The sequence below is a fragment of the Pholis gunnellus genome, assembly GCF_910591455.1.
Source record: "Pholis gunnellus genome assembly, chromosome: 18".
NCBI classification, from domain to species: Eukaryota; Metazoa; Chordata; class Actinopteri; order Perciformes; family Pholidae; genus Pholis; species Pholis gunnellus.
This window is the reverse complement of record NC_136545.1, coordinates 6,117,061-6,144,244: the sequence shown is the minus strand read 5'-3', so window position 1 is coordinate 6,144,244 and position 27,184 is coordinate 6,117,061. Positions and strand designations below refer to the sequence as shown.

The window sequence follows — 27,184 nt, the reverse complement described above, 5'->3', positions numbered from 1 at the left end:
ATTTTGTATTTAAATGTTGCACATCATCATTCTCTAAGGTTGTATGTGTTTATTATGTGTTCTGATGCCGAGATGTTTCAATATCTCCACATGAACATTTCTCAAAGAGGATAAAAAACTCATTATCACCATCACCTATTAGAACCCAGTGTGAAAAGTCAGGTCATTCTAGCAGAAGACTTTATTTGCTGCAAGTCTATTTTAACAACAGACCGAACCAGTCTGTGCTGTACCAGCAGGGGTCATACGAGACACTTGACTCTCCAATGAGCCACTTCTGGAGAGACAACCCACATGAATAGGGTGAACATGTTTAGCTAATAGGTATCATCACCGAACTTTCCCACCTGATTACTCACATTAAGGCATTCTATTTCGGATTGCAAGCGCTCTAAAAAGTTATGTTTAAATATGCAAATGATGCAATGTCTTATTAAATATGTCATAATTTGCATATATTTCCAGAACAGAATAAATAGATAAAGCCACTATCACTCGCAGAGAATACGGTCAACAACCATCAAAAAACACAATGTTTGTAAGAATAACATGTTTTATAAATGAGGCTATGAATGATATATGAACACATGAAACCTTCAGAATACAGATATGAAACTAGAAAGTTTGGTTTATGTAAGTGCTACTGAAGTGGAGATTTCTGACTCAGTCTGGGAATATATTCATTAATATATGCATTGTAAAATCCTACAGAACACACTACAGGTGAATAATGTTTTCTGAAATGTTATGTGTAAATATGGAAATGAGGCATTATCTAATGGTAACTTTTGGTGAATTTAGAAGAAGTAGTAGTAAAATAAACACCTAAATGTTTATTCTGGATGTTTTCTTTCCACAAGTCTGACAGAACACAGAATCTCCGCATTGAAAAAACAATGTTTTTGCCAGGTTTGTCTCCCCTCATCACTACATGACAGTTAACATGCCCTGTGCTGATGCTCTCACGTCCGAAGGTCTGAGAGGAGGGGGGAGGGGGGAGAAGTATGGGGGCATGAAGACCAATTAAACAGTGACTGCACAACAGGAGAGGGAACTAAAAATAACCCAACCCCCCCCCCCCTCTGTGCTTCAGCCCACGCCTGAGAGAGTGCAAGATACCAGACAGACACTGCACTGTGTGTGAACCTCGCAGGTGCCAAGCATGTTCGGCTGATCTCCCGTGTCATGTGCGTGATTGTGATGTCATTTATTTTACTCGTCAGCCTTCGGAAAAAGATCTACGTCGCCGTGTAGGTGAAGTGGCATGTGGAATAAAGATGACTTATCACGCTGAGGCACGTCACAATCGGCATGTCCCTCCCCAAATCTCTTAAACATTAACTAGGTAAGGATCCTTCACACGGCATCGGCATCGCAGGTCTGTGTGCGTCTGCTTTGTGCGGGAGACAAAAGGGCTTAGGGCCGAGCACTTTGTAAGTACACAAACAGGAAAAAGTCTCATGTTATCAGATGTTATCGCGGCAGCACACTCCTTTCACTGTCGCTATCTGGACCTGGAAAACTATTCCGAGACCTGAAGGCGCGCCTCCGACGTGGAGGAATGACGTTGAACGGGTCACCTGGGTCAATCCCACACTCACCTGGAATGAGAAACTGGAAGGGGAAACTGTGCTCGCCTGCCGCCAGGGTTCCTGTAAAAGAGGAAGTCTCTCAGTTAAATGCAAACTACATTAATGGTTGCAAATACAGTGATCATTCTCAGGGTCTGTGTGTGTGCATGATTGTGTATATTTCGACTTCCCATACCCCCCTAGTATACATTAGAAGTCCTGTGAGGATCACCTACTTTACCAGAAGGATGGAGTTTCGGAGACAAAGCAGCGTCATTGTTCAAAGACAGCTGAGCCGAGTCTTCTGTCGTGAACGAAACTAGCAACTGAAACCAATCAGCCGGTGTCGGAGGAAGCGGTAACACGTGTAGCTGGCAAAGTTGGAGCATTTCTCAGCAAAGCTAATCAATGATTTACAAGCACAGTGGCACCGCGGGGAGAGCAGCGATCGACCCAAGACCGAGTGCATTCTTCTGCTCTGTTGCAACAGCATCCCCGGGATTAAAGAAGAAGCCTGGTTTAATTCTATATTTCTCTTATTGTCAACAAAGCCGGTCTAATCCGTCTCTACCAAGGAGGCCATTGATTCCCATTGAAGAAGAGGAAGAAGGCCAAATAATTTCCCCACACAGCTGGGCAACTGTAGCTTTCACGAATGTTATACAAACAGGGGTAAATTGTGAATTTGTTGGGGACTTTTGTCAGCTGCGGAATAATACACACCCGGGGATGTAGTATGTATTTACAGCAGCAGGACGGTGTGTGTGTTCGTGGTGATGAAAGAACATGTCATCTAGTGTGACAGCGGGGCTCATTGACAACAATGGAGCTCTGTGGCACAGAGGATTAAGATATACCAGGCTCTGGATACACAGACAAGGCTTGATGGCATCAGCTCATTCTAGGTTATCTTTTCATAAGTTTTGTTTGCAATGAGAAAAACAAACACCGTCTCCAGCCTTTTTCTTTGGAGATGTTGTCATAAATGCCTTCAGAATCTCACGCAGAGGAAAAACAGCGACATGAACACTATAGAAACAAAACAAATGTATTTTTACACATCAGGGTAGAGCAGCAGCAGCGCAGAAGAAAAAGAAAAGTTGTACGAGAACCTTGTACTACTGATCTTATCAGACGACACGGCACATAGAGGCACATGTGTCATTCTGAGGATGTAAACAGGAAGTGCTCTGAAGTATGAAGAGGGGTTTTGTAATGCAACAAACTCCGTTAAGTATCGCATTAACTACTAAATACTGTTTTATACTTTATACTTTATTTCACAAGCTCACCTAAATTGATAAGAAGAGCACGAGGCACCAATAAGAGCCTTTCCATCTCCGTCACACTGGGAGCACCTTGAGAGAGTCGGCTTATTAATTCTCTAGATGATCTGACAGCCTAATTAAATTCCTCCAGACAGCAACATGTCTCACCTCGTTAGGGATGGGCACAACTCAGTTTTTCCCCCCCGTTAGCCTCGGTTTACTGAGGGGAAGTGCTCAGACTGTGTGTGTGTGTGTGTGTTCATGTGCATCACGTTTACTGCTTGAGGAAGCAGTTGTGCTTGAAACCAGCGCTGTGCAGGTGCAGCCACTTTATATACTCAACTGTAGAGAGCCGTGCTAAAACGGGCCAGAAAAGACTGGATGAAGGAAATCATTAAAAGAGGAGCAGATAGGTTCAAGAGCACGCTGTTAGATGTTCTTAACCACAGCTTTCTAACCATGTTAGAGTATCCATCTAATCTAATATCAATCGTACACAATTCAAACCTGTTCTACCTACTACTAGAAGACAATATTGTAAAATATGGTGCCAGAAGGATGATGTGTAATGACTTTAATCATCACCTTTAATCTGGTGCCATCCTGAGGACAACATGTTTCTGACACAGTTATTGATATTGGTGTTACTAGCATGGCTATACAGAGTGAAAACTAGCAAGTTTTCCCTCCAAATGTATCGCACATTTTAACCTAATTTCTAGAAAATCTGAATGCTTGTTTCCATCCACTACGGTTATGTGGATGGTTACCACTATGCCACTGCAGAAGAGGAGGGCGCAACAAAGCAAAAAGAGCGCCAGACGGTTCCTCAGACGGTGAAAACCAAAGTAGAAACCTGGAAGTAAATGTGACATTTCTGTTAGTTTCCTGTTTTAGTGTGAGAACGGTTACATCACATCGTGCTTTTAGCGGTTTGCTTTTTCTATTTCTATCCACCTTTACACCTCAGCCAAGCGTAACAACTTTTATGCAATATTTAAAAAGAAATGTAATTTTCTGTTTCCGCTCAGTTTACTAATATACAAATTGAAAAATGCACATGAAAACAGGCGGACGGAGAGACCGACAGCAACTTACAGGTTCTCTCTCAGAAATAAGAGATTCAAAATCATATCAACTCTTGTAATGATGCAAATTATTAAGAAAACTTAATATTTATCAACACTATGCTGTGTTGATAACTCAATTTAACTCAAAATATCACGGATGGAAGAAACCAACAGTTACGACGATGTAACTCATGTGCTGTGCCGTTCTTTGAATGCCAACAAATGAAAGTTCCTAGTTCTTAATGTTAACTCACTTATCTTAGAATAGGAATAATAAAAACAGAAGACTGATGATAGAAATCCTAAATGGGCGATTGAGTTGAGTAAAGGAGACCTTCGACCCTCTCTACACTTTCTCTCCTTGGTTTGTATTTTTTGCCGTGTGGTGTCTAAGTACAACATCCATCAATCTAATACGATGACATTAAATAGGACCTTGCACCTGAAAGTCGGTTCTCGTTTAGCTAACTGAAAGAAAACAACGTTGCAACAAATGCTGTCTGTGCACAGATGTGTAACGCATCATCGACAGATAACGTAAAACATGGCAACAAAAGGAAACGCTGCAGTGGGTCCGTCTCCAGCACGGTCTAAATATAAAGCAGTCAGTTTGTAACCAGGAACACGCTGCAGCAGTGGGAGGGAGATCCTTATTTGCTGAAGGTCATTAACTGACAACAGTGACAGGATGAAGAATGGACGCTGACATCACTGGTCTTCAGTCCTCCAACCGCCAAGCATCTGTGGCATACCACATTATCAGTCAGCCAAAGTGAGCGTCGCTTGCTTTGTGCAAGAGTGTGTGTGTGTGTGTGTGTGTGTGTGGTTGTCTTCTGTCACCCTTCCTGTCGCGCTCCCCCTGTGTCGCTCAGCCCTTGGGGGCAGAGCGGCCCATTTTCGGAAGAGAATGGGATATGGAAAAAATGGCAGAGATAAAGGGGAGCGCAGAGGGAGGGAGTGTGATGAATTATTTATGTCCTCCTCCGTTTGGAGTGTGGTGCTCCTGGTGTTATACAGTGTTACACTGTGTGTGTGCATGCGTGTACTGAAATATAGAATGTAGTTTGTCCTCAAAGATACCGTAAATGTGGTAAACATGGCGGTATTTATTTAGTTTCACTTTTTTAATTTCTCATATGAATTCCTACAAAGTTTTTGCACACCGATGTCTAATAGACTCAGAATTTTTTGCAGTTTGGTTCACTTTACACCAAAACAATACCCGAGTTTCAGTGGCAATACCAAAATGATTAACTTTGAGAAACATAAAGAAGTGAATTAGCTTTTTTTATTTATTTATTTGACAAAAGAAAGCTAAATTCTTTTGTAAAATGATGTCTAAAAACAAACAGCTGTTCAAGAGCTTCACCAAAAGAAAATACTGGCAAAATATTTCAGTTTAAATCTGGAACTTCTGATCAAAGAATAAGACAATAACAAGACAACAAATCTGACCAGACTGACTCCGCCGGCTTTCACTGGACAGCTTTTAATACCCTGAACACATTTAGGTCTGTACGAAAAACAAGTGCGGTTCGATATCCAGCCCTGCTGCTGTGTTTATTTTTTACTCACGTGTCCTTTCGAATATTTTCAATATTTATCCTGACTTGGCTGTTTGTATATACCGACTGTTTGGCACCCTGCAGATAATGTATCCTGTATCCATGCACCATTCAGACCTCAGCTCATACAGGAGTACGCCAACTGTTCCTGTGCCTGTTTGTTTGCACAGTCTGAGTAATCTAAGCCTTATCTAAAGCTTAAGTTTCACTTCCCTGTTTTAATGTTCGAATCAAACGTTACAATTATTTACGCTGTTGTAATAATGACACGTTTGAATCACCTACAGGTTCATAGTAAGAAAGATGGAAGAGAAATGAGAGACAACTTCTGTTGTGATCTGATATCAGAATAAGAAATATTACAACACTTTAGTAATATAGACGTAGTATCTACAATGCAAAATATCTTCAGTTTCAGCTTCAGAACCGTATTTGTGTTTCAACAGGTGCAATTCCCTGATAGCTTATCTTGAAATGGGGGCAGAGCATTTACCTTCAAGATATCAGCACCTATGTTGACACCAGTGGAATTAACCAAAACAAAAAAAAAAGACAAATTTGAAAACAAAATGTCTTTGCAGAGTTATTTACATTTTAAAGGTATTATATTCTTTTTCTATCACAGTAATTATAGCGTTTTTGAGATGGTATACATCCTTGTTTGTAAGAAAATTAGACAATCTCTGTGAAGATGTGTTAAGTCTATGTGTTACTTTCAGCCCATTTATTAACATATTATTCATTTATATTGTTTAATTATTAAAACTGAAAACTGTAATAAATGTTCCATCTGAAATGTCGTGGATTGTAGAAGTATAAAGTAGCATAAAACAGACACAAGTACAAGTACTTCTAAACATTCTACTTACAAGTAAAGTACTTGAGTAAATGCACTTTCCAGCAGTAAAGCATGTACACACATTATATATAGTATACATATATACATATATATATATATATATATATATAGACTGGTCTGGTGTATACCACATGTTGAAGCACACAGTCCTGAGTGTTAAACACTGACGTGCTTCTTGGTGTTTCCACCAGCATGGATTACGCGCTCCAATGACCGCCATTAAGTCCCTCAGTGCGATTTGCATGTACAACACATTTCATGCATGCATGGCACATTTCAGCTTCTGGCTGCGGGCGGTATCGGCAACCGATACAAAAGATGGAAGACAACCCTCACAACAAGAAGGTCGTGCGAGCTCTGGGCGTCAGTGCTTCAGGGCAAAATGGAACCCGGAGACCGGGGATCGGGAAAGTGAAACCCGTCCTCTGTGGTGCATGTCCGACCTTCGGATCAGACCACGTCTCACCTCAGGGAGGCGGCGTGCGGACAGGCCGGCTGGAGCGTGACTACAGGGGACTGCTACTCGGACTGATTGAGGCTTTAACTCCTCACTACGCGCGGCTGCTAAAAACCTGCTGCTGCCTTTGTGAGATTAAGCCTGTTGCAGCAGACGTCCCATAAACCAAATGAGGCGAAACGCAGGAGGCTTCAGTCACGTCATACAGTGTCGTTATGAGAGGACACTTCTGTCAGGGCTCTCAGAGATGAAACACTTTGTTTCACATATAGGACGTAAGCTGATGGTGATGTGCTTTGCTGTTAAAGGACAGCTAATGTTTACCATGCAACCATTGGTTTCCACTCACTGTAGTGCACATCAGATCAGGTCTCTTGTGTGCACAAATATGAATGAAAAGCAACAGTTGCCTGGAATAGGCAAAACGTGGTGTGATTCTTCAAATCATAGAATAAAAAAACCTAAAGCCTGAACATTATGTTCACCATTTATGCGCCGATGCGTTTGTATGAGGACCACCGGCAGAAAAATCTCATAAAAGCTTTCATGCTTTTACTGTCATCACCTTTGTCGGCCACCGACAACGTGCTGTTGAAGTACTGCTCCTCCAGAGTCCACGAGGCGTCGTTCATTTTGTTGGAGATGCCACATGAGCCCTGACAGTTCACCTTGATGGCTGTGGAGAGAGGAGAGAAGAGGAGTCAATCTACTGTCTCAATGTTTTCCGCTCTTGTTTTGTCTGACCAACAAAAATGCTTCATGCTAACAACTGTCACTCTGATTCATCTGTCAAGCTGTTTCCTGTGTCGAAGTGTGAAGATCTTAACAGCTTTGTTATTTCCGACTCTTGAGCATGTGACCTAGAAACTTCCATGACAATCATCATTCACATTCATTTCTCTTCAGAAAGAGGAAGGTTGTCTCATGTAAGCGCACTCAGTTTGGGCCCCACCAGCACAAGTAGATGAGCATGAGAATGAGTCGCAAGGAGGGACGCCTCACTTAACCATGATGGGCCCTGTGGTGCTGGTCATGTGCGTTCTGCTGTGAATGGAGTTTCTGTCAACAGATGGAGGAGGAGGAGGAGGAGTAGTAACTTCATCAGGGAGCTGTTGGGAAACTAAAGAGGTCATGGATCCTACTATCCTATGAATACTGACTGCTCGTCAAACACAGAGTCATGATTGCGTTTGACGATGGCGCTGATGCTTGTGATGAGGCAACGGGTAAGATTAAGAGGTCACACCGAGATTACTCAGAGTACAGATGGATGCGTGAACGAATGCAAATAGCCGCACAGAGATGTCTTTTAACGCTCGATTCAAAGATCAAGGAGAACGGATGGATGTGTTCTGAGAGCAGCTTTAGCAGCACTGCGTAAGCCTTTACTACCATCTTTTTGTTATCTGGCTCAACTAACCCTAACAACCACAATCACAGTAAGCGTGTCTCAATCAACTCTGTAAGTCAACCCAGGGGTTTCTCTATCTGGCTGTGAGCGCGTTCACATAAAGAGGAGGCAGTGTTTGCAACATGTGACCGAACGCAAACATGGACAAGTCTACTGGCAGCAGAGCGCCATACTTTACAAACAAAGAGGCTAACTCTAAGCTAATTAGGTATGCACCAATCTGACTTTTTCAGTCCCGATACCGATACCTGGGCTTTTGGGTATCGGCCGATACCGAGTACCGATCTGATTCCAGGGTTTAATTGATAAGCTGTATGCCTCACTGTGTGGAAGAGACCGGGGTCATTCTTTTACGTGTGAGGCGGCGTCAGGCTCGACTTGATCGCTGCTTTCTTAACGTTGTAAAAATAAATACATAGATATACATTTATTGAATTGTTATTCATCATTAAAATAATAACACCAGCAACTTGGTAAACAACGCTGGTGTTGCAGCTGAAAGAATAAGGCTAAAATATATAGGAATATATACGAGCAGCACAACACACACGTTAATAGTCAGATCTATTGTGCTCTAGATGGGGATGTGATATTAGACAATAAGCTTATTCATTCACACAGTCGGCGATTTTTTGCCAGCTGTCCTTTTTGCATTTGGCAAATTTGTTTTAGCCTGGCTTACCTGGCTGAACTTTTTAGTATTTGTGTAACGTTATTTTACGATCCGCGGAGTGAGTAGGCAGTGCTTTTTCACAAGTCGATCTGGCACAGGTTACGTGTGCAGTGGAAGTTACCATGGCGATCTACCCCGATAAGAAGTGAATCACCGTCATGGGACTGAAATCCCAGAGTGAGCCCTGAAGGTACCTTGTTGACCCACAACCCTGCTTCAGAGTAGAGAGCCCGGCTCTCTCTCTCTCTGTATATCACCCCTCCTCTCTCTATCCCTCTTGTCTTTTTGATCTGTCTGTGAGGAAATGAAATCTCTCTGATAATGCACACACACACACACACACACACACACACACACACACACACACACACACACACACACACACACACACACGCACGAAACTGTGACAGAAGCCAGAGGATTAAACAGTCCCAGCCTCAGTATGATCTCAGTATTCTGATAAGCAGTCAGACAGATATGGCCAAGTATTTTTCTAAATGTCAGAACAATACAGCGTCAATATAGTGGCCTGAATGTGACGTCTGAAATTCTTTCCTTTCTTGTTTAGCAGGTGTTTTCTACTTAGCACTAAAAACAAAACACAAGGCACAGCTGAGGCTGATGGGAACGTGATTACTTGTGCAAGTATTTGGACATAGAGCAAAGTATTGGACAAATGGAAATTTGACCTGCTGGTGGCGCTAGAAGAAAAGTCAGGGGATCAAGTCTTTATCCTCTGGTCACCATGGATATACGTGGATATACGTCCAAACTTGCATGGCAATGAATGCTACAGACATGCTTTGGTCACTAAAATCCTGGTATGATAAGAACATGTGAAGTCAAAAACCCTTAATTAAAAGCTCATGCCTCAGACTACTGTGTTTGAGGATCGCACATCAACGCAGGATCCTGTGCTGGCATCACAGAACACACACACACACACACACACACACACCATCACACACACTCACACACACACACTCTCTCGCTCAAAGTGGCAGATGGCTGGGCTCTCCACACCGGCACGACTCTTGGCACAGTTCGGTGGAAGGGGGAGGAGCCTCTGCCGGTAAAAACAAGAACCAAAATCTGCCGCTCACACAACACGAAACAGAGCGTTGCCCTTCAACCGACTAACGCACATTTATCTGGTCATTAACCAAACCCTGCAATCTGCTCCTGCAGCCATCTGCCTCGTTCATGACGGAGAATGACACATTTATACTCCACATCAACACACACCGTGAGCTTTCTGGAGTCCTCACACTTCACAGGGGCAACAGGAGAGGTGTAAAAGTACACAAATGCGACGGGAAAGGGAGCCATTACTGCTATTGTTTACAGCTGTCTGTTGTGGAAAAGGGAAGAGCTCAGCCCACGAAAGGTCAGTGCAGGGGTAATCTGTTAATATCCCCGGCAGCAGCAGCAGCAGCACAGCTGAATAGTGAATAGTTGTGTCATAAGAGATGGGCTGCTTTGGCAGATAGACCGGCTGTCTGCGGCTGAATAATGGGCCGACCTCCACACAGACGTGTGGAGCCGGATGGACCGGGAGTAGTAATGATGTGTCTGATGAGGCGCACATCTAGACATAGAAGCGATATGTCCTCATGTTTCAGTAGAAGTCCAAAAACCGAAACTTAGACTTGAGTCTTCTGCCCGGTTCTAGTTTAACCTCAACTGTTTTTCATGTTGGCAGAGATCACTGCTGTTCTTATTCCTGTGTGAACATGGAAGACTTTCCCTTTGTCCCTCAGTTTTTTATGGAGACTTTATGGAGAATTTCTTCATTAGTTTGACATGTACGTCCGTCCACCTCTAATGTTGAACGAAATGAGAATAATGCATCAAAGAGAGGCTCGTGCTTGTGACAGCGCTGGACTGATAAATAGCCCCACAGGTAAGAGCGAAATATGTATTTTTGAATTTGGAATAAAATGTCTTTTTAAGGAATAAATTACGACTCGAAGCAGGGATAGTGAGGTTATTTAGTAGGCTATGTCACCTAGACCATCAGGCTAGCTGACCTGTTTTATTTATTCCTTACATAGTGGGCTTTCTGGTGGGGTGGAGGAATGTAATAGTGAACAGCACCAACACATGGGCGGTGTATCTACGCTAGAAGACACCAAAGCAGATGTCATATATTACAATTCTTTCTTTTCGAGCTCGGACAGCCAAGCGTGAAACGCATTGTCAATAACAAGTGCTTTCTTCTTTTAAAAAAAAATATTTTTACACATATGGGCGATGTATATTGACCATGTGCATAAAAATAGGTGGATGAAAAAGTGCAAGATAACAAGTCTGACAGAATTTCATGCTGTAAATTCAGGAGATTAATCTAGCACTAACGGATTCATGCTACAAATGCGATCTACGATGCCCAGCTCGAGTAGTCCAGAAATAGTGCAGTGCAAACTCAATTCATGAGATTCTGTTTGGTTTTGTGAAGCGGACAGTCTCCGACTCATCCACACACCAGCAGCGATGGATCACACCTTGCTGCTGCCAGCACAGGAATCCTTGCCAGCAGCCAGCTCTCCACAGACTGAACCACAGCCTGAGGGAGACGGACACTCTGTAGTAAGAGGGAAGCCAGCAGCACAGCTCTGACTCAGCAGCTGCCGGGATTCGTTTCCAACCCACCTGGAGTCCGTCCAGGTCCTCCTCTCCACGGTTCAATGAGAGTGGCCGTAGGCGGAGATGATCCCGGTGCTACTACTCATTAGACTTTAGGAACTAGACCGCGTGGGCAGACGGATCCAGAAGAGAAGATAGAATCCGTGGAGTTTCAAGATCTGGCTGCCTAGACATGACCGCTGTGTTACATTGTATCAAAGGGTTCTGTGATTTTGGTTAGAACGGGGCATTGGTGGGTCATGGAGGATGTGGGTGGGAGTCACAGGTGTGGTTGTGGTGAGTATGTGGGAAGGTGAGATGATGTGTTTTGTGCAGTTGTAAATATGTACAGTGTATCCTGTTTGTCATCCCCAGGGATGTGTGCTCTCCCCACTGCTCTTCTCCCTCTGCACAAACGACTGCACCTCAGAGGACCCGTCTGTTAAACTCCTCTGAAGTTCGCAGACGACACAACGGTCATCAGGGACGGTGATGAGCCTGTGTACAGACGGGAGGTTGAACAGCCGGTCCTCTGGTGTGGTCAGAACAGCCTGGAGCTAAACAAGGCTCAAAACGGTGGAGATGACAGTGGACTTCAGGAGGAGCCCCCCAACACTGTGTCTGCTGTGATTGTCAGGTCACACCTCCAGAGTCAGGAAACGGGCTGCAAAGATCACTGCAGACCCATCACACCCTGGACACAAGCTGTTCCAACTCCTCCCCTCTGGTAGGCGCTACAGAGCTCTGTACGCCAAAACCACCAGACACAGGAACAGCTTCTTTCCACTGGCCATCACTCCGATGAACAATACATCAGACATATTGCATCTTCATTTGCACTACTTGCACTATTATCACCTTTCTGCACTAATATCCCGAATCCATTGTCCATTGTCATTGTTGTTGTTCTTTATGTTCTTTATGCTCATATATATTCTTCGATATATATGTATATTGTACATAGTACTTAAATGTTAAATGTTTATGCTTAGTTTCTCTTGTTTATTGTATATTCTATGTATGTATGTACGATGGGAAGCAATGTGTAACCGGAGTCAAATTCCATACATAGCCAATAAAGCTGATTCTGATTCTGATACATTTTGGTTGGAGCCAAAAACAGTATTTAGGTTTGATTAATCCTACATTGGTCAATTACCATTGGCAAAAAAAAAAACATTTGTTCAAAAAACGAGTTTGTTTTCAGTTTAACCCATGTTTAGGTCAGATTCACCAGCGAGAACTGGCTTAACTGTTAGCAAATGCGGTTGCCATACAGTCTAGTACGGTGGTTTAACTTGGCATCCTCCCTATGCCTATAAGAATATCTTAATATATATATATATATATATATATATATATATATATATATATATATATATATATATTTCTCGCTGGGGAAGTCATTTGTGCCACATTCTCTACCACCGCTCCCTGTGCTGGAATTTTGTGCTTCAGGGCATTCTTTCCTGAAAGTATGTGCCAGTTACGCAATCCTGTTGTTTGCTCTGTCGTCGGATTTTCCAAACAAAGAGCAGCTACACGCATGATGAAGTTTCTTTAACAGGAATCATGTTTGCACTCTGGCACGCATAACTAACAACGCGAAACAATAAGTGAGAAAAATGGCTTCTGCAACAACTGTTGAACTTTTCCCAGAGAAAAAGGGCCGAACTGTGTCTGTGGGATTAAGTCAGAGCTTGCTGCTTGTTGCATCAGGACATGGGAAAATGAGTCAGCTTGGGGGGGGGAAGCATGCAGGGAAGCTGGGCAGATAACGTCAGTTCCTTATTTACACTGATTACGCCGAGTCCAGCTTCAGCTAATGGCACAGTTTGTTTAAGGTCTGAACTTTACAGGGAACAAAGCCGAATGAGGAAACCCCCCTAAACCTCTCAGACACAACACACCAGAGAAGAACCCCGACCAGTAGGATTTTAGCCTGAATAACTTGAATTGATCGGCATTCCTCACATAACACCAAAAGGCTCCTCGGACGTCACGTAGACATTCCAGCATAATGGGCCACGGAAACTCCCAAAGAGGTGTCTGTGTGATAAGACTGGATCGGTCTAAAAGAAGCTCCTGTAGAAAGTAGAAAACCTCAGATTAATTAGCCTGACGGGTTTGGTTATAAGTGAGGGGTCCACATATGAAAACGGGCTGCTCCTAAACACACAGTACCTCTCAGTAAAGAAGGCATTTATATGTTTGTATTAAGGTTACAAAACATGTGCATGTGTATGTCAGACGCTGCTTGTGTAGCGTTGAAGGACAGACCGTCCTGTGCTTGCTTTATTCTTAAGAGAGAGTCCAACAGAATGATACGGCACGACGATGAATGACACGTCACATTCAGCGAGGTCAGAACTCAAACAGAGAGGATGTTTTCTGGTAGAGTTTTGAGAAAGCCGTGAAGGACAGGGAACAAAAACGCACAAGGAACCACTGACCCTCTGTTCCCTGAATGTTTCTAAAGCCTTTTGTCAAGAAGAAAATTCTAGAATATCTTTTCCACAAACCCCAGAGCTCAAAGCCTTCACTTTGACAGCCGAGTAATCCGACGCTACCTTCACTACCTTCATTAAATCTTTAGGCGCTGCGAACAATTAGTCCCTCTCTCTTTTCCAACATCTCCCTTTCTAATGCTCCTCAGTGAGACGTATCAAACGCAGCCACCTGATCTCATGATCTATTACTCCTGGCTGTAAGGGAATCCCCCGCAGCAGAATAGAGCCTGGGCTGTTTCGTTCAGACATGTGCTGAGTTACCTCTCTGTGTGATCAGCGGCAGGCTGAAAGGCTTCAGTGAGCGAAAGAGAGATATGAATGCATGGCTTCATGCCCTCGATCGCAGCTTTTCAACCGTCAACTGAGAAGCACAAATTCAGGAACTACACTCAAGAGTCTGAACGTTCCTTTAGTGCATTTGTGCATGACGATTGAAGAAGCGTGAAGAGGAGGCCAATCAGGTCTATTAGACAGTTGGAGACGGCCTTTTGCATGATTTGACAGAGTTTGTTGTTCTTTGTAACTCACTGTTGTGCCACTGTGATGCGTTTGAACGGAGGTTGAAGACGAGACGTACAGAATGAGTGTGGCAGGGTTGAGAGAAGACACAACACAACTGACAACAGGTCTGTGAAAAAACAAAAGCGAATATCCGAATCCCAAAATGGAAAACCGAATACCCAACAAACGTATCACCCAGAGGTTGAATATTCGGGTACAGTCCTGTAAAGGGCATATACACTAACCGTGTCGTAAACAATCACAAACATTCTCTAAATAGGTCCAAAATTAACATTCACGTTTTGAAATATTTGGTAATTCATGGGTCACTATCAGATTATTTTTATCACAAAAGCCAGAAAGACAACTGAGTGCATTGTGCTGGTTATTTATAGTGAAATAAAATACACATTGAAACAATGAAAGAAATAAGTAAAGTGTCTGTTTCCGACTATTCAGGAAATTGACTACCCAACTGCTATCCTCTCCAGTAACATTATATACATTTTCCTATCCCTAATATTATTACATGTTATATAACTATTGCAGTCTGAATGAAGTCTGTATAAATTATAGCAGTCATAATGCTTGGGTTGGACCTGGCAACTACACAATGCAAACCCCCTTACATCAGTTCCTCTCAGGAACGTATGTGAACGAGGAGCTCGTCAGCCGATCAACAATGAATCAAAAGACTGTCTGTAATGTACCTCAGCTTCCCTGGTCAGACCATGTGTCGTAAACTCTGCTTACTTGGCTACCCAACATCCTTTGCTGTATCACACACCTGTAAGCTTGACAACGTGCAGACTGGTGACAAATTAACGGAGCGATCTCAATAAATGAGTGGAGGAAAGGAATGCAGATTGTTCCACAGAGTTTGATGATATGAATCATCTGCTTTGGCCTTCAGAGTCACCAGGTCTCAACCAGCACTCTCCTCCACCTTCATCACAACACTTTGCACACTTCAGTCCGTTTAATGTTTGTGCTTGCGTGTGTTTGAGTTTAGGATGCATGCACATCTGCATGTCCAGCACACACACACACACACACACACACATACACACAAATCCCCGGGTATGTTTGCATGCATGTGAAAGAGGCTTATCCGTGCAGAAGTTACATCACAGAAACAACCAGCAGACGTGTAATCTGCACTCTGCACACTCGCTCTCACGTTACCCATCTCGCCACCAAGTTTCCACATTTCACCGCGTTGGCCTCAAATCCAGACGGACGTCGTGATTGGAGGAGACTCACACACACACACACACACACACACACTGTATTCTCTCTGCATTCAGTGTTTCAGGACAACAACATGTTTAGCAGCTACATTATGACCCACTTCTCATTATCCCACATGGAGCAGAAAGGGAATGAATCATTTTATTCTCTGGATATTTCTTCTTTTTCATTGTCTTGGCAGTTGTGTGAGATTTTGCTTGAGAATAAAACACTGTGTGAACTCTGCCTCTCCGCCAGCTTAAGATCACTTTTGATGGTATCTATGTCGGCAGAGCCCTACATTTAAGCAGTGGATTCTCCCTTGTGGTAATCAGCGATGTCCTTAGTTGACCTGATCTCACTGTGCTGGTATCAGATACAATGCAGCTTGTTTCAGGACCCGTCCTGAATCCCTGTGCATCTCTAAAAACATCAATTTAAGATCAAGATGTTGAGATCAGGATGAAAACCGTGCATTGCTAACACTGATCTTCACTGTGTTATATATGCAGCTACATAAAAGAGATCTTTACTCTGGTGCAAGCTGCAGTCATCAGCTTTGAAAGTGCGATGAGTCATTTAGTATCAGCGGACGCCCAACAGCGACCTTCAGACCTCCTGGATGTAACCGTCACTAGTCCCAGCTGATTTTATGATGTGGGTGTGTTCGAACTGCTAGTTGTGCTATTAGTGGCATTTAGGAACACATTAACCATTATCAGGAGCTAAAGATTAGAGAAGGCTGACACAGAGATTTCCATGTGTCCTGGTGGACCGCCTGTTTATAGGCGTAATAGGTTCAACAACAGCTGCCGATGGTTTGGGGCTTTTAGAATACTATGGGCCTCAGGAGACGTTGTGAAGCAAACTTCCTCTTATTTTTGTTCTGATCCAAGATTTGTTCTCATTTTGTTACTATGGCAGCAGCCACCCTAACTTCTTCAGGAGCCGTCATAGTAAAACGTTCGCCCCTCACACACCAAGCAGCCTGTAGCTCCTCACAGGACACCGATTGCAAACGCATTATTTGAAGCCTCATGAGATGGATTTTTGTGTGATATGTAATCCTGAGCATCCAGCTGCCGTGCAAAGTTATCTACTCTAATAACAATCGGCCACACACCTGCAAATTTATGATCAAGTGGGTTTTATCATTCAGCACAGCTGGATAAGAGCAGATTTGGATGGTTAAGAAGAACAAAATAAAGCTGCATGAGACCTGACGTTAGTGCGACAAACCTGAAGTGCTAAAAAAACTGACAAGAAAGAAAAGACAAACATATTCAAAGTATTATCTACTGCTACCTCCAGCCTTCCACACACACACACACACACACAATATGTCCCACAACTGAAGACAAAAATGGAAGCAGAAACAAAAGAAAGCAGAAAGTTTGTGGAACTAACTAATGTCTTGAATTGAACATGACAATCATAATATATATAGATACATACAGTATATGTACTGTATGTATGTGGGAGGTTGTTGGCCACACAACAGCTGGACACTGAAGCAAGTGGAGGTTATGTGCCTTGCTCAAGGGCACCTTGACTTAGTTCAGATGAAGGGGCTGTTCTGTTGACGCTCATCCCTTTGCCCTGTGAACCATCCAGACAACTTTCCAATCATCACCAACTTTCTTCCGACCCCACAGCTCTGTGAACGGGACAAACACAAGCATGTGTCCCACAGTGGAATCATTCTCAGCTGTGACAAAAGACGAGGGAAAATGTAGGTGAGGAGGGAGAGGTCGATGGAGGATTAGCAGCATGCGGGAGGAAGATAAAAACGATGATTGAAACCTCTCATGGCTCCTCAAAAGCTGAACCAAATACACACACACACACACACACACACACACACACACAGGTTCACCTCTAAATGTGGGCTTTAAAATACTTAATCTGTGTGTCCTGCAGTGAGTTATTCAATGTGGTGTCTCACTTCACATCGACCAAAACTTCCCAGCCCTCTCAGTAAACACCACATACTGCTTCTCTGCTGTCTTTAAGATTACCTCTAAATGTTGCAATAATATATTTTTTGGCCTCTTGGGTCAGAATAATCCACAACTGGCATAAAACACATCTGGCTCTTTAGCGGCTATATGTCGGCTGTTTGGTGCTGAGCAGGTAGTGTACAGTGTGTTCATGGGAGACTGTGTGCTAAAAACAGATGACGAAGCTGTTACTAAGAGATAAATTACAATAACTGTATCTTAAAACCCAAAAACTATGAGAGAAAAAAGAGGCTACAGGCTTCAGGGTTCATCTGCCAGCGAGTGACGAGTAATTGTATTAAATACTGATCGATGCATCTTTAAGCTACGGTTGGATTGAGATTATTCGCTCGGCATGTGGGCCTGCACGACCACATCGCGTAACATTTCACACAACACACCAGCACAACCGCAGAACCAACTTCTTGTCTCCCAGTTGATGTAGAACACTTCTATCTTTAGTTTCTTTGGTAGTGCTAATCATCGTTTTGTTCCACTTCCACACAAAGACTGACATCCTCTCTGCAAACTCGTTTTACAAAGCAGAGGAAGTGCGACAGCTTTTAGAGAGAGAGGAAGAGGAAGAGGGGGAGTGATCTGCGGGGACGGGTTGGGGGTGTGAGACAGAATCCTCTTATGATAGACCTAAATAACCAGCCGTGGGGTTAGGCTCGGTTGGTTATGGGGGTCAAAGGATGGTTATTATTAACAGGACTATAAGTCCATGAGGGAGCAGCTGGTGCCAAGACTTCCAGCTGATAGCACCACTTCTATGAGCATAGTGCTCCCACTGATGAAGTACTGTACATAGGGATCGATGCCACCCGCCCACACAGAAGGGAAGCAGAGAGAATGGAGTCACCGTTGATCACGCTGAGTCATCATATGTCACGCTCTGGACAAAAGACACCAACGTCGAGAGGGAATAAAAACCCTCCAGTTCAAGATTATTTATGAACCGTTATACGTAGTTAGCAGGTCTCAAAGGACATTAAAAAAACACAAGGCGGAAAACAATTACCCTAAAGAATCGGATTAAGAAGTATTAATCACAAAACACAATAAAGTATGCCAAAAGGGAAGGCCTTCAAACCAAACTTAAAACAAAAACACAAACAGACTTCATGCTTTGCCTCTTTTGTTTTCAATGTACCTATTGAATTGAATTACCAAATTATAAAATGTACTATTCTCATTACTATAGTGTTATCATTAGTGGCACAACCACCAGTACTACCAGCATTAGTAGCAGTTGAAGTAGCAGTAGTAGTTGCAGTGGGAGTAGTAGTAGTACTACTCGTAGTAATATTAGTACTTCTAGTAGCAGAAATAGTTGCACTTGTAGTAGGGGTTGCACCAGTAGTGTTGTAGTAGTGGTAGAAGTAGTAGTACTAACAGTAGTCCAGTAGCCACAGTAGTAGCAGCACATAGTGCTAGTAGTGGTAGTAGTTGTCGTAGTAGTAGTAGTAGTAGTAGTAGTAGAGGTAGTGGTAGGAAAATAGATTTCTGACACATTATTCATCCCATTAACTTGAATCTACTTAAAGGCTGGTGTGTCCTCAGGATGTCTCAGTGCAGACACGTCTCCATTAGTCGCCCTCGGGGCAGTGATGTCACGATACACTCAGGCCTCGGAGTCTAGACGGTCACACAGAAGACCCAACCTGCAGGGACGTCCTCATGAGCCAGATCAAAGAGATACTCACACACTGGATTCATTGATTCATTTCATGTCACTTTCAGTATTCTTTGTGTGTTTTTCCTTAAGGGAGCCAAAACGAACTCCTAAAGCGGCATTAATCCAGTCTGTGAACACCTTCATTTTTGTTTCTTATTGTCTGTCTGCTTCGATCTAATCCTGCTCGAGCGTGCACTGAACACACGTGCAGGCTCCTGCCTGCACAGTGTTAGAGGCCAATAAACAAGTTCAAACTGCTTGATAACTAAGAATAAATGTATCTTGCTGCGCCAACCCAACTGTCACTTCCTACACTAACATTCTGTAGCAACAGCAGTCACAGTGAGAGGACGATGACGTTATCGACCCCCATAGATACAGGTTCTGCAAGTTGCACAAAGGATTAGGTGTTTTTTTAGTATTCAATGACACCACTGTAATAACAGTAAATGCTGTCTTTCCTAAATCCGGTTTGGTTTTCCTGAAGTGTCCCATTAGATAGTTACGGAAGTGATTTAGAATTTAGAACCCTGCTAGAGCCATATGAAAAACAATAATGGTCAAAAACCCAAAGTAACGGAGGCTGAGATTACCGACACCCTTGTTGATCAAACACCCCGTTGCTGTCCTTAATAGATTCTTTGTTGAACTGATTGCTGCTGTGTGAACAGGTGCTGACTTGCCCGGGATGGAACAAACAATGCGGTTTAACCCACAGCCATGGAAGAATACCGAAAGTTGTTAATTCGAGTGACATTTTGACTGAAACAAGGAGTAACAGGATGGGTACGTGATTCTCTGACTATGTACCAAAGTATCACCTTGAAAAAACGTGACTCTTACCATGTGATTCACAAACCACAAGTGTAAATGTGTGTGTCTGTGTGTGTGTGTGTGTGTGTACGCATGCCTGTGGCCAGTTTCGTGTCAACCCGACAGGGACGTCTACTCTTGTTTACATAAAGCCGGTGGTTTGTATCACCACAGATGATGATTGGGTTACAGTGAATGTTTGCGTTTCTGCTTTGCTGAAAGCTTAGCGAGGCTCCACTACTGTCATCTGAGATACAAAAGAACTACACACCTTGAAGGTCTCATTTACACCCGACGCCGTTTCTAACTCTGCACAGCGGAGATAAAAAAAGACAAATGAGACTATCAGACGCGGGCAGGAAGTCAGATCAAGTGGACTTTCGCTTGAGGTGATTCATTTCCTGTGAAATTCGCTACTCCAAAGCGTACATTTCAGTCTTTTGAGTGTTGGAGCCTGAAGTACACGGTACAGTAGTGCTGGACGGTATACCGGAACTACTGTACAGGTACGTCCCACATAAGATAAAATATCCGCACAAGCTGAGACACTGAGTCAAAGCGGCAGCATCTCGTGTATCAGTTGACTATACATGCTGCTAAGTGCAGAGAGGCCGGCCAAGACACAAGAGGAGACTAAACCGAACAGACAGGCCGGCTACGCCCACAACCTCAGATCTATAACTCACCATTAACACGGAGGGATCCCCTGCTGCCGTCTGTCAATACCCCCCAAAATCAACTGCAGGAAATCTAGCTGGTGGAGGACATCTTTAAGTTCTAAAACAGGACTGATATTGTGATGAACATTTGTTCTTGCAATTCATCCTGAGGGGGGGACAAGAATGTGCAGAGCAAATTGCAGGAAGTCCAATAGTTGTCGAGACATTTCACTCAACACCACAAATGTCGACCTTGCGCTGGCGCTAGAGGCTAAAATCTGGGGATCACCAAAGTCAGTAGGCTTCACCATCTGGGGACCATGGATGTGTGTCCCACATCTAATTTCAGCAATCCCTCCAATAGACAAAGTATTTACATGGATGGTAAATCACGTGCTGCAGAATCATGTCATTCACGCACTTTCATTCATGCGGCCCTGACTCGGCTTTAACGACCGTCTTTGTGAGGAAGCTAATCGATAGAAATGCTTTCTAATGGTCTCCATCATCAATAATACAGTGAGGCGGCGAGTTTGGCCTCCACGACGTTCAGCGTCTCGGAGAACTTGTATCCGTTTACCATCCCTCTGTATTTTAATGCATCATACGACTTGGTAACTGTACACACCTGACTCGCAATGCTATGTAAATAAAAACACCAAAAAAGCCCCGGATCCATACAGCTCATATGGTGCCACCATCTATGTCACGTAGACTGTGTGTGTCTCATCAGCCCAGACACAAACACACACTCAAAGGATGTAAAGGCTAAACTTTACAGACCACTTTGATACCTTGCAGGCGGTCCTGCCCTCAAAAGTGCTGCTCTCTATTCTTTGGTAAAATATTGGCAGGAAATAGACGCTTTTAAATCCGACTGTCCGGGACTCTAGACCTCTGAATGGAAGTGAAATGGGAAGGTGGGGCCGGGCCATATGGCCCATTCACAATATAGGTCATTTCATATTTCAATAAGATATATATATCACAGCATAGCATGTTTTCTGATAATTTAATAAATAAATAGCTTGTATGAAATAACCACATGGTGGTTTTCGTAAGCTCCTGTGTGAATGAAATACTTAATAAGAAGAACAGAATATATTCTCATTTAATGAGGAACCGTAGGGCAAAAATCACCATAACAAAGCAAACAAACAAACCAGGAGAATTCACTACTCTGCTTGATTAAAGGATCAGGATGGATAATCACCCTTCAAAAGGTTAATTGACGTTTGCATGGATAGATCCATCATCTGACTTAATGAGACGTCGGTCGTCAACTAAATGCAACAAAAATGGATTCGATGCGGAACCGGATTTACATCAACAAACCAGCAACTTCTCTGGGTTCTCTCCTCGAGACACAAAAACAGGAAATTCTCACTCTCGCACAAAGCAGACACTCACACATTTCCCTGCTTCAGCATGATTCAAGCCGTCTGACTGATGGAATCATCGGCGCTCGCGGCTGAGAGGGGTGATGTCACTGAACACATAATGCAGCCTCGGCATTTATGGTACATTAACGGGCAGACTGAAAGCTCCTGATGCAGCCCCCTGAGTTGGGAGTACCTTCGCCCAGAAGAGTGAGTGGAGGGCAAAAACAACACCGCCTTGTACATCACAAGACGAGCAATAGTTTATGCTGTAACAGAAACATTTAAACAGACTCCCCTCCCATGCTGCACTGTGGTCCACACGGAGCGGCATGAAGGTGGAGCAAACTGTTTTGTTTTTGTTGACTGAGAAAGACGAAGAGAAAACTCGCAGCTAACAGTGCTGACAGAGATCACAGTGTTGAATTTAAAGTCAACTATAAAAAAAAACAACTTAAGTATAGGGGGGGATCAGATTACTGCATACCATGTACATATTTTTTTACGTTTTATCATTTTTAATTCATTAAAAAAGAATTCCATGATGTGTCGCATTAGTCCATTCCATTTCCTGTTTTTTAGGGTTTTGGTTTCAGTATCGAGATATTTAGGCAGGAAATGGTACCGAACACACTCACATGCACTAACAAGCTCGATTATGTGAACAAAGCACAGAGAAGCTCTCCCACAGACCAAGAGAGAGTGACAAATAGTTGTTTGCTGCCATATTACTGCTCTAAAAATGTAATACAGAACCTATAACTTCTCTTAAATTGCGTTTTGATGTTGGGGTTTTCTATAGTTAATTTGACTTTATCTTCGAAGTGATGGATTCAGTATCAGTATTTGTATCTAAACATCTGTCAGAGCGCAGAGCACTGAAAGCGCACTGTGGTTGTTCACACCGTGCTGCAGGCGTGGTGGTGTTAAATCAGAATTACAGAGAAATGAAACTGGGAGGACCGACCACCAGTGAATGCAACAGACACTATGCGTGTCCTTGTGGCTGGTGCGAAGTCAGCCAAGACTTGTATTGAGCTGTCCACTTGACTCGGAGGAGAAGCTCTCCTTGCCGTCTGAACGCTCCAAGGACGGAGACGGCCCACGTCCGGCACAGCAGCCACCTCTGCAGCGTTTAACTCGGGAACGACGCCTGGTGTCAGGTGGTGTCTCGCAGTGTGACCTCACAGTGTGACCTCACAGTGTGACCTCACAGTGTAACACGGCTCAGCGGGAGCTCTGACCTCTGCTGTAAGCCCTCTGCCTCAGGTCGGCCTGTGCATGATGGCAAATTAATCTCACTGTGCCTGACCAGCCCACACACAGGTGGACATGGCTGCCGAATAGCCGCACAAAAAAATCTCAATTTGTCCAAGATATTTCGTTAAAAATTTAGAATTTAGGTCAAATTGTGTTTTTAATTTCTTGAATCAACAAAAGCTTAACCCATTGAATGTCTTTTTAGTACAGAGAACAGTTTTTTTGCTACGTGAATTTATTTTGTTCTCCTATTCTATACACCAAACTTAATGAAATTAAATGTTGTTCCACAGTCACATGTGTTGCAGTCTTCATTGCACCCCAGGAGCCCTCTTTATTTACTGCCCTTGTCAATTAGCATACCTCTGTGCCAGACTCCCTTTGAAAAAGAGTCTTTACTTAAAGTAGATAGCAGCCTTTATTATCAGACAATAATCCCCACAGGGATCGCTGACACACAATGGATTCTTTGTGTAGCCTACCTCCATGGCAACTCCAAAAGCTGTTCCTCCACCTTTCTCACCTACTTGACCCCTTATTCTCAGCTACTCCCACAAGTTGGTCTGAGAAGTTGGCAAATATAAGTTTTGAAGGTCCCTTCACACCGTAAAACATGAGAAGAAAGACGTTTTAACAAAGCAGAACAAGTGTCTGACACTTTATAAAAAAGAAAGGTTCTGAACAACATCCCCAACTATTTCAAGGGTTGGTCAAAAACGAAACAATGGAAGTAACATGTTTTATCAAGCAGGATGTGAGGTTTGCACTCCCGAGCAGCTCCAGCTAGCTGTTACGGCACAACAACAGAGTCCACGGCGGCTGCTCGTGGCATGTGGTGGCGGGTGGAAAAATAACGCACCGTCCACTCCCCAGCTCAGCACCACCTAAATCCGTCATGTCCGCAACAGTTTGTTCTTCTTACACGTTCACGGTCACAAAAACGAGACATTGACAAGCAACCGCTGGTATTTAGCCCCTCTATGCTTCCTCGTGTCCAGCCTCGCGGAAGAAAAGTTTATTTACATCGAGCTTTTAGCCGCGCGCTTCACTGAGCCAGACGGCGGATGAAAGACACGCTGGCAACATTTTTTCCCCCTTCTGTGTGAATAAAATGTTGAAGGAAAGCTTACCTTTGTACTGCAGCGAGTGGCCGGTTCGTATTTTCACCGTTCCGCCGATGGACTCTCCCGGACCGTAAACCACCTTGTTGTTGGCAAAAGTGATATCAAATTCTTGAAGCTTTCCCATGACTCCGCTCCGCTCCGCTACTCCGCCGCTCTGCGTCTCTGAAAGCAGCGAGGAGGCGATGCTGCGCTCTCACCTGCTGCCGCGAGTCCCCCCCCCCCCCCACACACACACACACACACACATACACACACACACACACACACACACACACACACACACACACACCAGAGACCAGTGACGTCACGTTGACGGCCCTTTGAAAGTGATGGGAGGGATGATAACTGATGCGCTGTGGTTTATGGACTGAAAGTCTTATGTAATTCAGTTGCAGGATCACTTTGGGTAAAATTCTCATGAATCTAAACGGACAGGATCTTATTTTGTAACATTTAATTGCAGACCTCAAATTAAATCATGAATAAAATCAAAAGTAAGAAAGTAAGAAATAAAGAAAGACAAGTATCAATATCCTGAATGAATTTAATTGTGCGGGCTTGTGATTTAGTGTTTTGTGTGACCTCTTTAATTTATCCTATTTTTTATAAAGAGCATGAAAAAGCGAGAAAGAACTCCAGAAACAATGTTGGTGAGGCTAAAGAGGTGCATTGACTTTAAAAAAACAACAGTATTTCATTTTTTTGGGGGGAACTAGAATCATAGAAGAACCCAAAGATGATCAGAATCAGAACCGTGTATTGCTAACTAGGTTACACATACAAGGAATTTGACTTGGTGATGGATATCCTTAGCTTATTTCATCCTTGAATATTGGTTATAAAGTTGTAATATCTAATGTGCTGCAGGTGCATTCTCTGCACAGCACGTTCCAAAATGTTACTTCACACTTTCTAAGACATGTTGTCCATTAGGTACATTCCCCACAGACCTGTCATTACAGACGCATTTCCAGCCCTCATGAGTCCACATGAGTATCGTACCCACGGCTGGATTAACCTGCTGCACACACCGCTCTACTATATGCCTATATTTACTATGCTTTTTTACTACCTGGACCCATATTCATGTGGGGTCATTTCATTTAACACAAAGTGACTTTTAAATATGCAACACGTAAGCACTGTAAGGGAAATTCCTCTAATCGTGCACAATGTAATCATGTTAACTTCCCCTATGTTTGATCATGCTGAATCTAATCATGTAACCTTTGACCCAATGATTCCTGGCCTGATTACCTAAGTTACTATTTCCCACCTGGAGGTCATCAGATGATGATCAGAAGGCTAATCAACCCTTTTCTCTTTTGAACAAAGACACGCAAGATACAAAGTAAAGTACTAACTCATGTCCATTTTGCATTGTTGCATTGTGGGACAAAATATCCGTGAACACCACACAGTAATGCATGCTGGCATTTCCAAGTGACACACTAACTGGTGAAAACAGAATATGAATTAGCATTAAAAAATGTCTCACAGTACTTCCCATGGCTCATACCCTTCCCATCTCTGCGCTCACTTCCCGTCTCTGAAAGTGTTTCCTGTCCCTGCCTGTACTTCCTGTCTGAGTGTGCAGCATCGGCGGCTGGAGCAGGTATGAAAGTTATGGCGGCTGTGCTGCATGAAGAGCTCACAGAGAAGGACCAAACATGTGCAAACATGTTCCATCACGGAGGTTTAATATGTTGCATTTAGCAGAAGACAAAATCAATACATAAAAACACACATGACACATTAATTCTCTCATCTCTCTTTCTCTTCATGTCATCATGTCACCCGACTACTAATGTGCAACTGCGCTGAGACATATGTTTCCATGACGACAGACAAACACCACGGTTGCCAAGTTACTGCCTGTATCCATGGAAATCCGGTATGCCTTGGCATCTGATCTGGTCCACAGAATTTTTTTGTGTTTTTTTTGTTTACTCGCGTTGCAAAAGCAGCTTGAATAATGAGTCATTTCGCCACTGCGAGGCTCAAAGCGAGAGGCTCGTATGTCAGGGGGTAACAGGATAAGATGTTTATGCCATATGTCAGATGCACTGAGCATCAGGAGGAGGTGCATCCATGCCAGTGATGACGAGACAGCCTCATTCATGTCTTTTCTGCCTCAAATGTTGGTTCATGTTTATGGTATATTGCTGAATTAAAACCACATATCACTCAATATTCCTAAAGTGCTACACACACGGCTCTGGTCTGTTGGGACACTCTGACAGATCGTGGTTAGAATTTGTTTAAATATAGTTATGGTGAGACAAAGTGAGACGAAACTAAACCAGTGGTTCCACCTGGTGGACAACTGATCTCAGGTGCTTTTTGTCTACTGATCAAATGCACTTTATTTTCCGTGTTCTTTTAGCGGATCTAATACACTCTTCCTTTTTAAACTTATATTTGAATGTATCCTTTTAACTGTTTTATTATTCCCTATGGCTCTGTTCACTGCTGACTTGCAAAGCCAAAGCTTTGAACAGAATATAACATAAATAAATAACATACATGAA

General features: G+C 43.3%; 1 protein-coding gene across 1 annotated transcript in view; it reads right to left on the bottom strand.

Annotated features, from left to right (window-relative positions):
* arrdc1b (arrestin domain containing 1b) overlaps positions 1–24,790 on the bottom strand; it is a 33,520-nt gene extending 8,730 nt beyond the window's left edge. Inside the window, exons 1-3 of the mRNA XM_079178573.1 lie at positions 24,660–24,790; positions 7,356–7,466; positions 1,602–1,652 (exon numbers count right to left, since the gene is read on the bottom strand). Of these exons, the coding sequence (XP_079034699.1) occupies positions 1,602–1,652; positions 7,356–7,466; positions 24,660–24,777 (280 nt within the window). The 5' untranslated portion in view covers positions 24,778–24,790. The remainder of the gene's footprint in view (positions 1–1,601; positions 1,653–7,355; positions 7,467–24,659) is intronic.
* Positions 24,791–27,184: the final 2,394 nt, after the last annotated feature.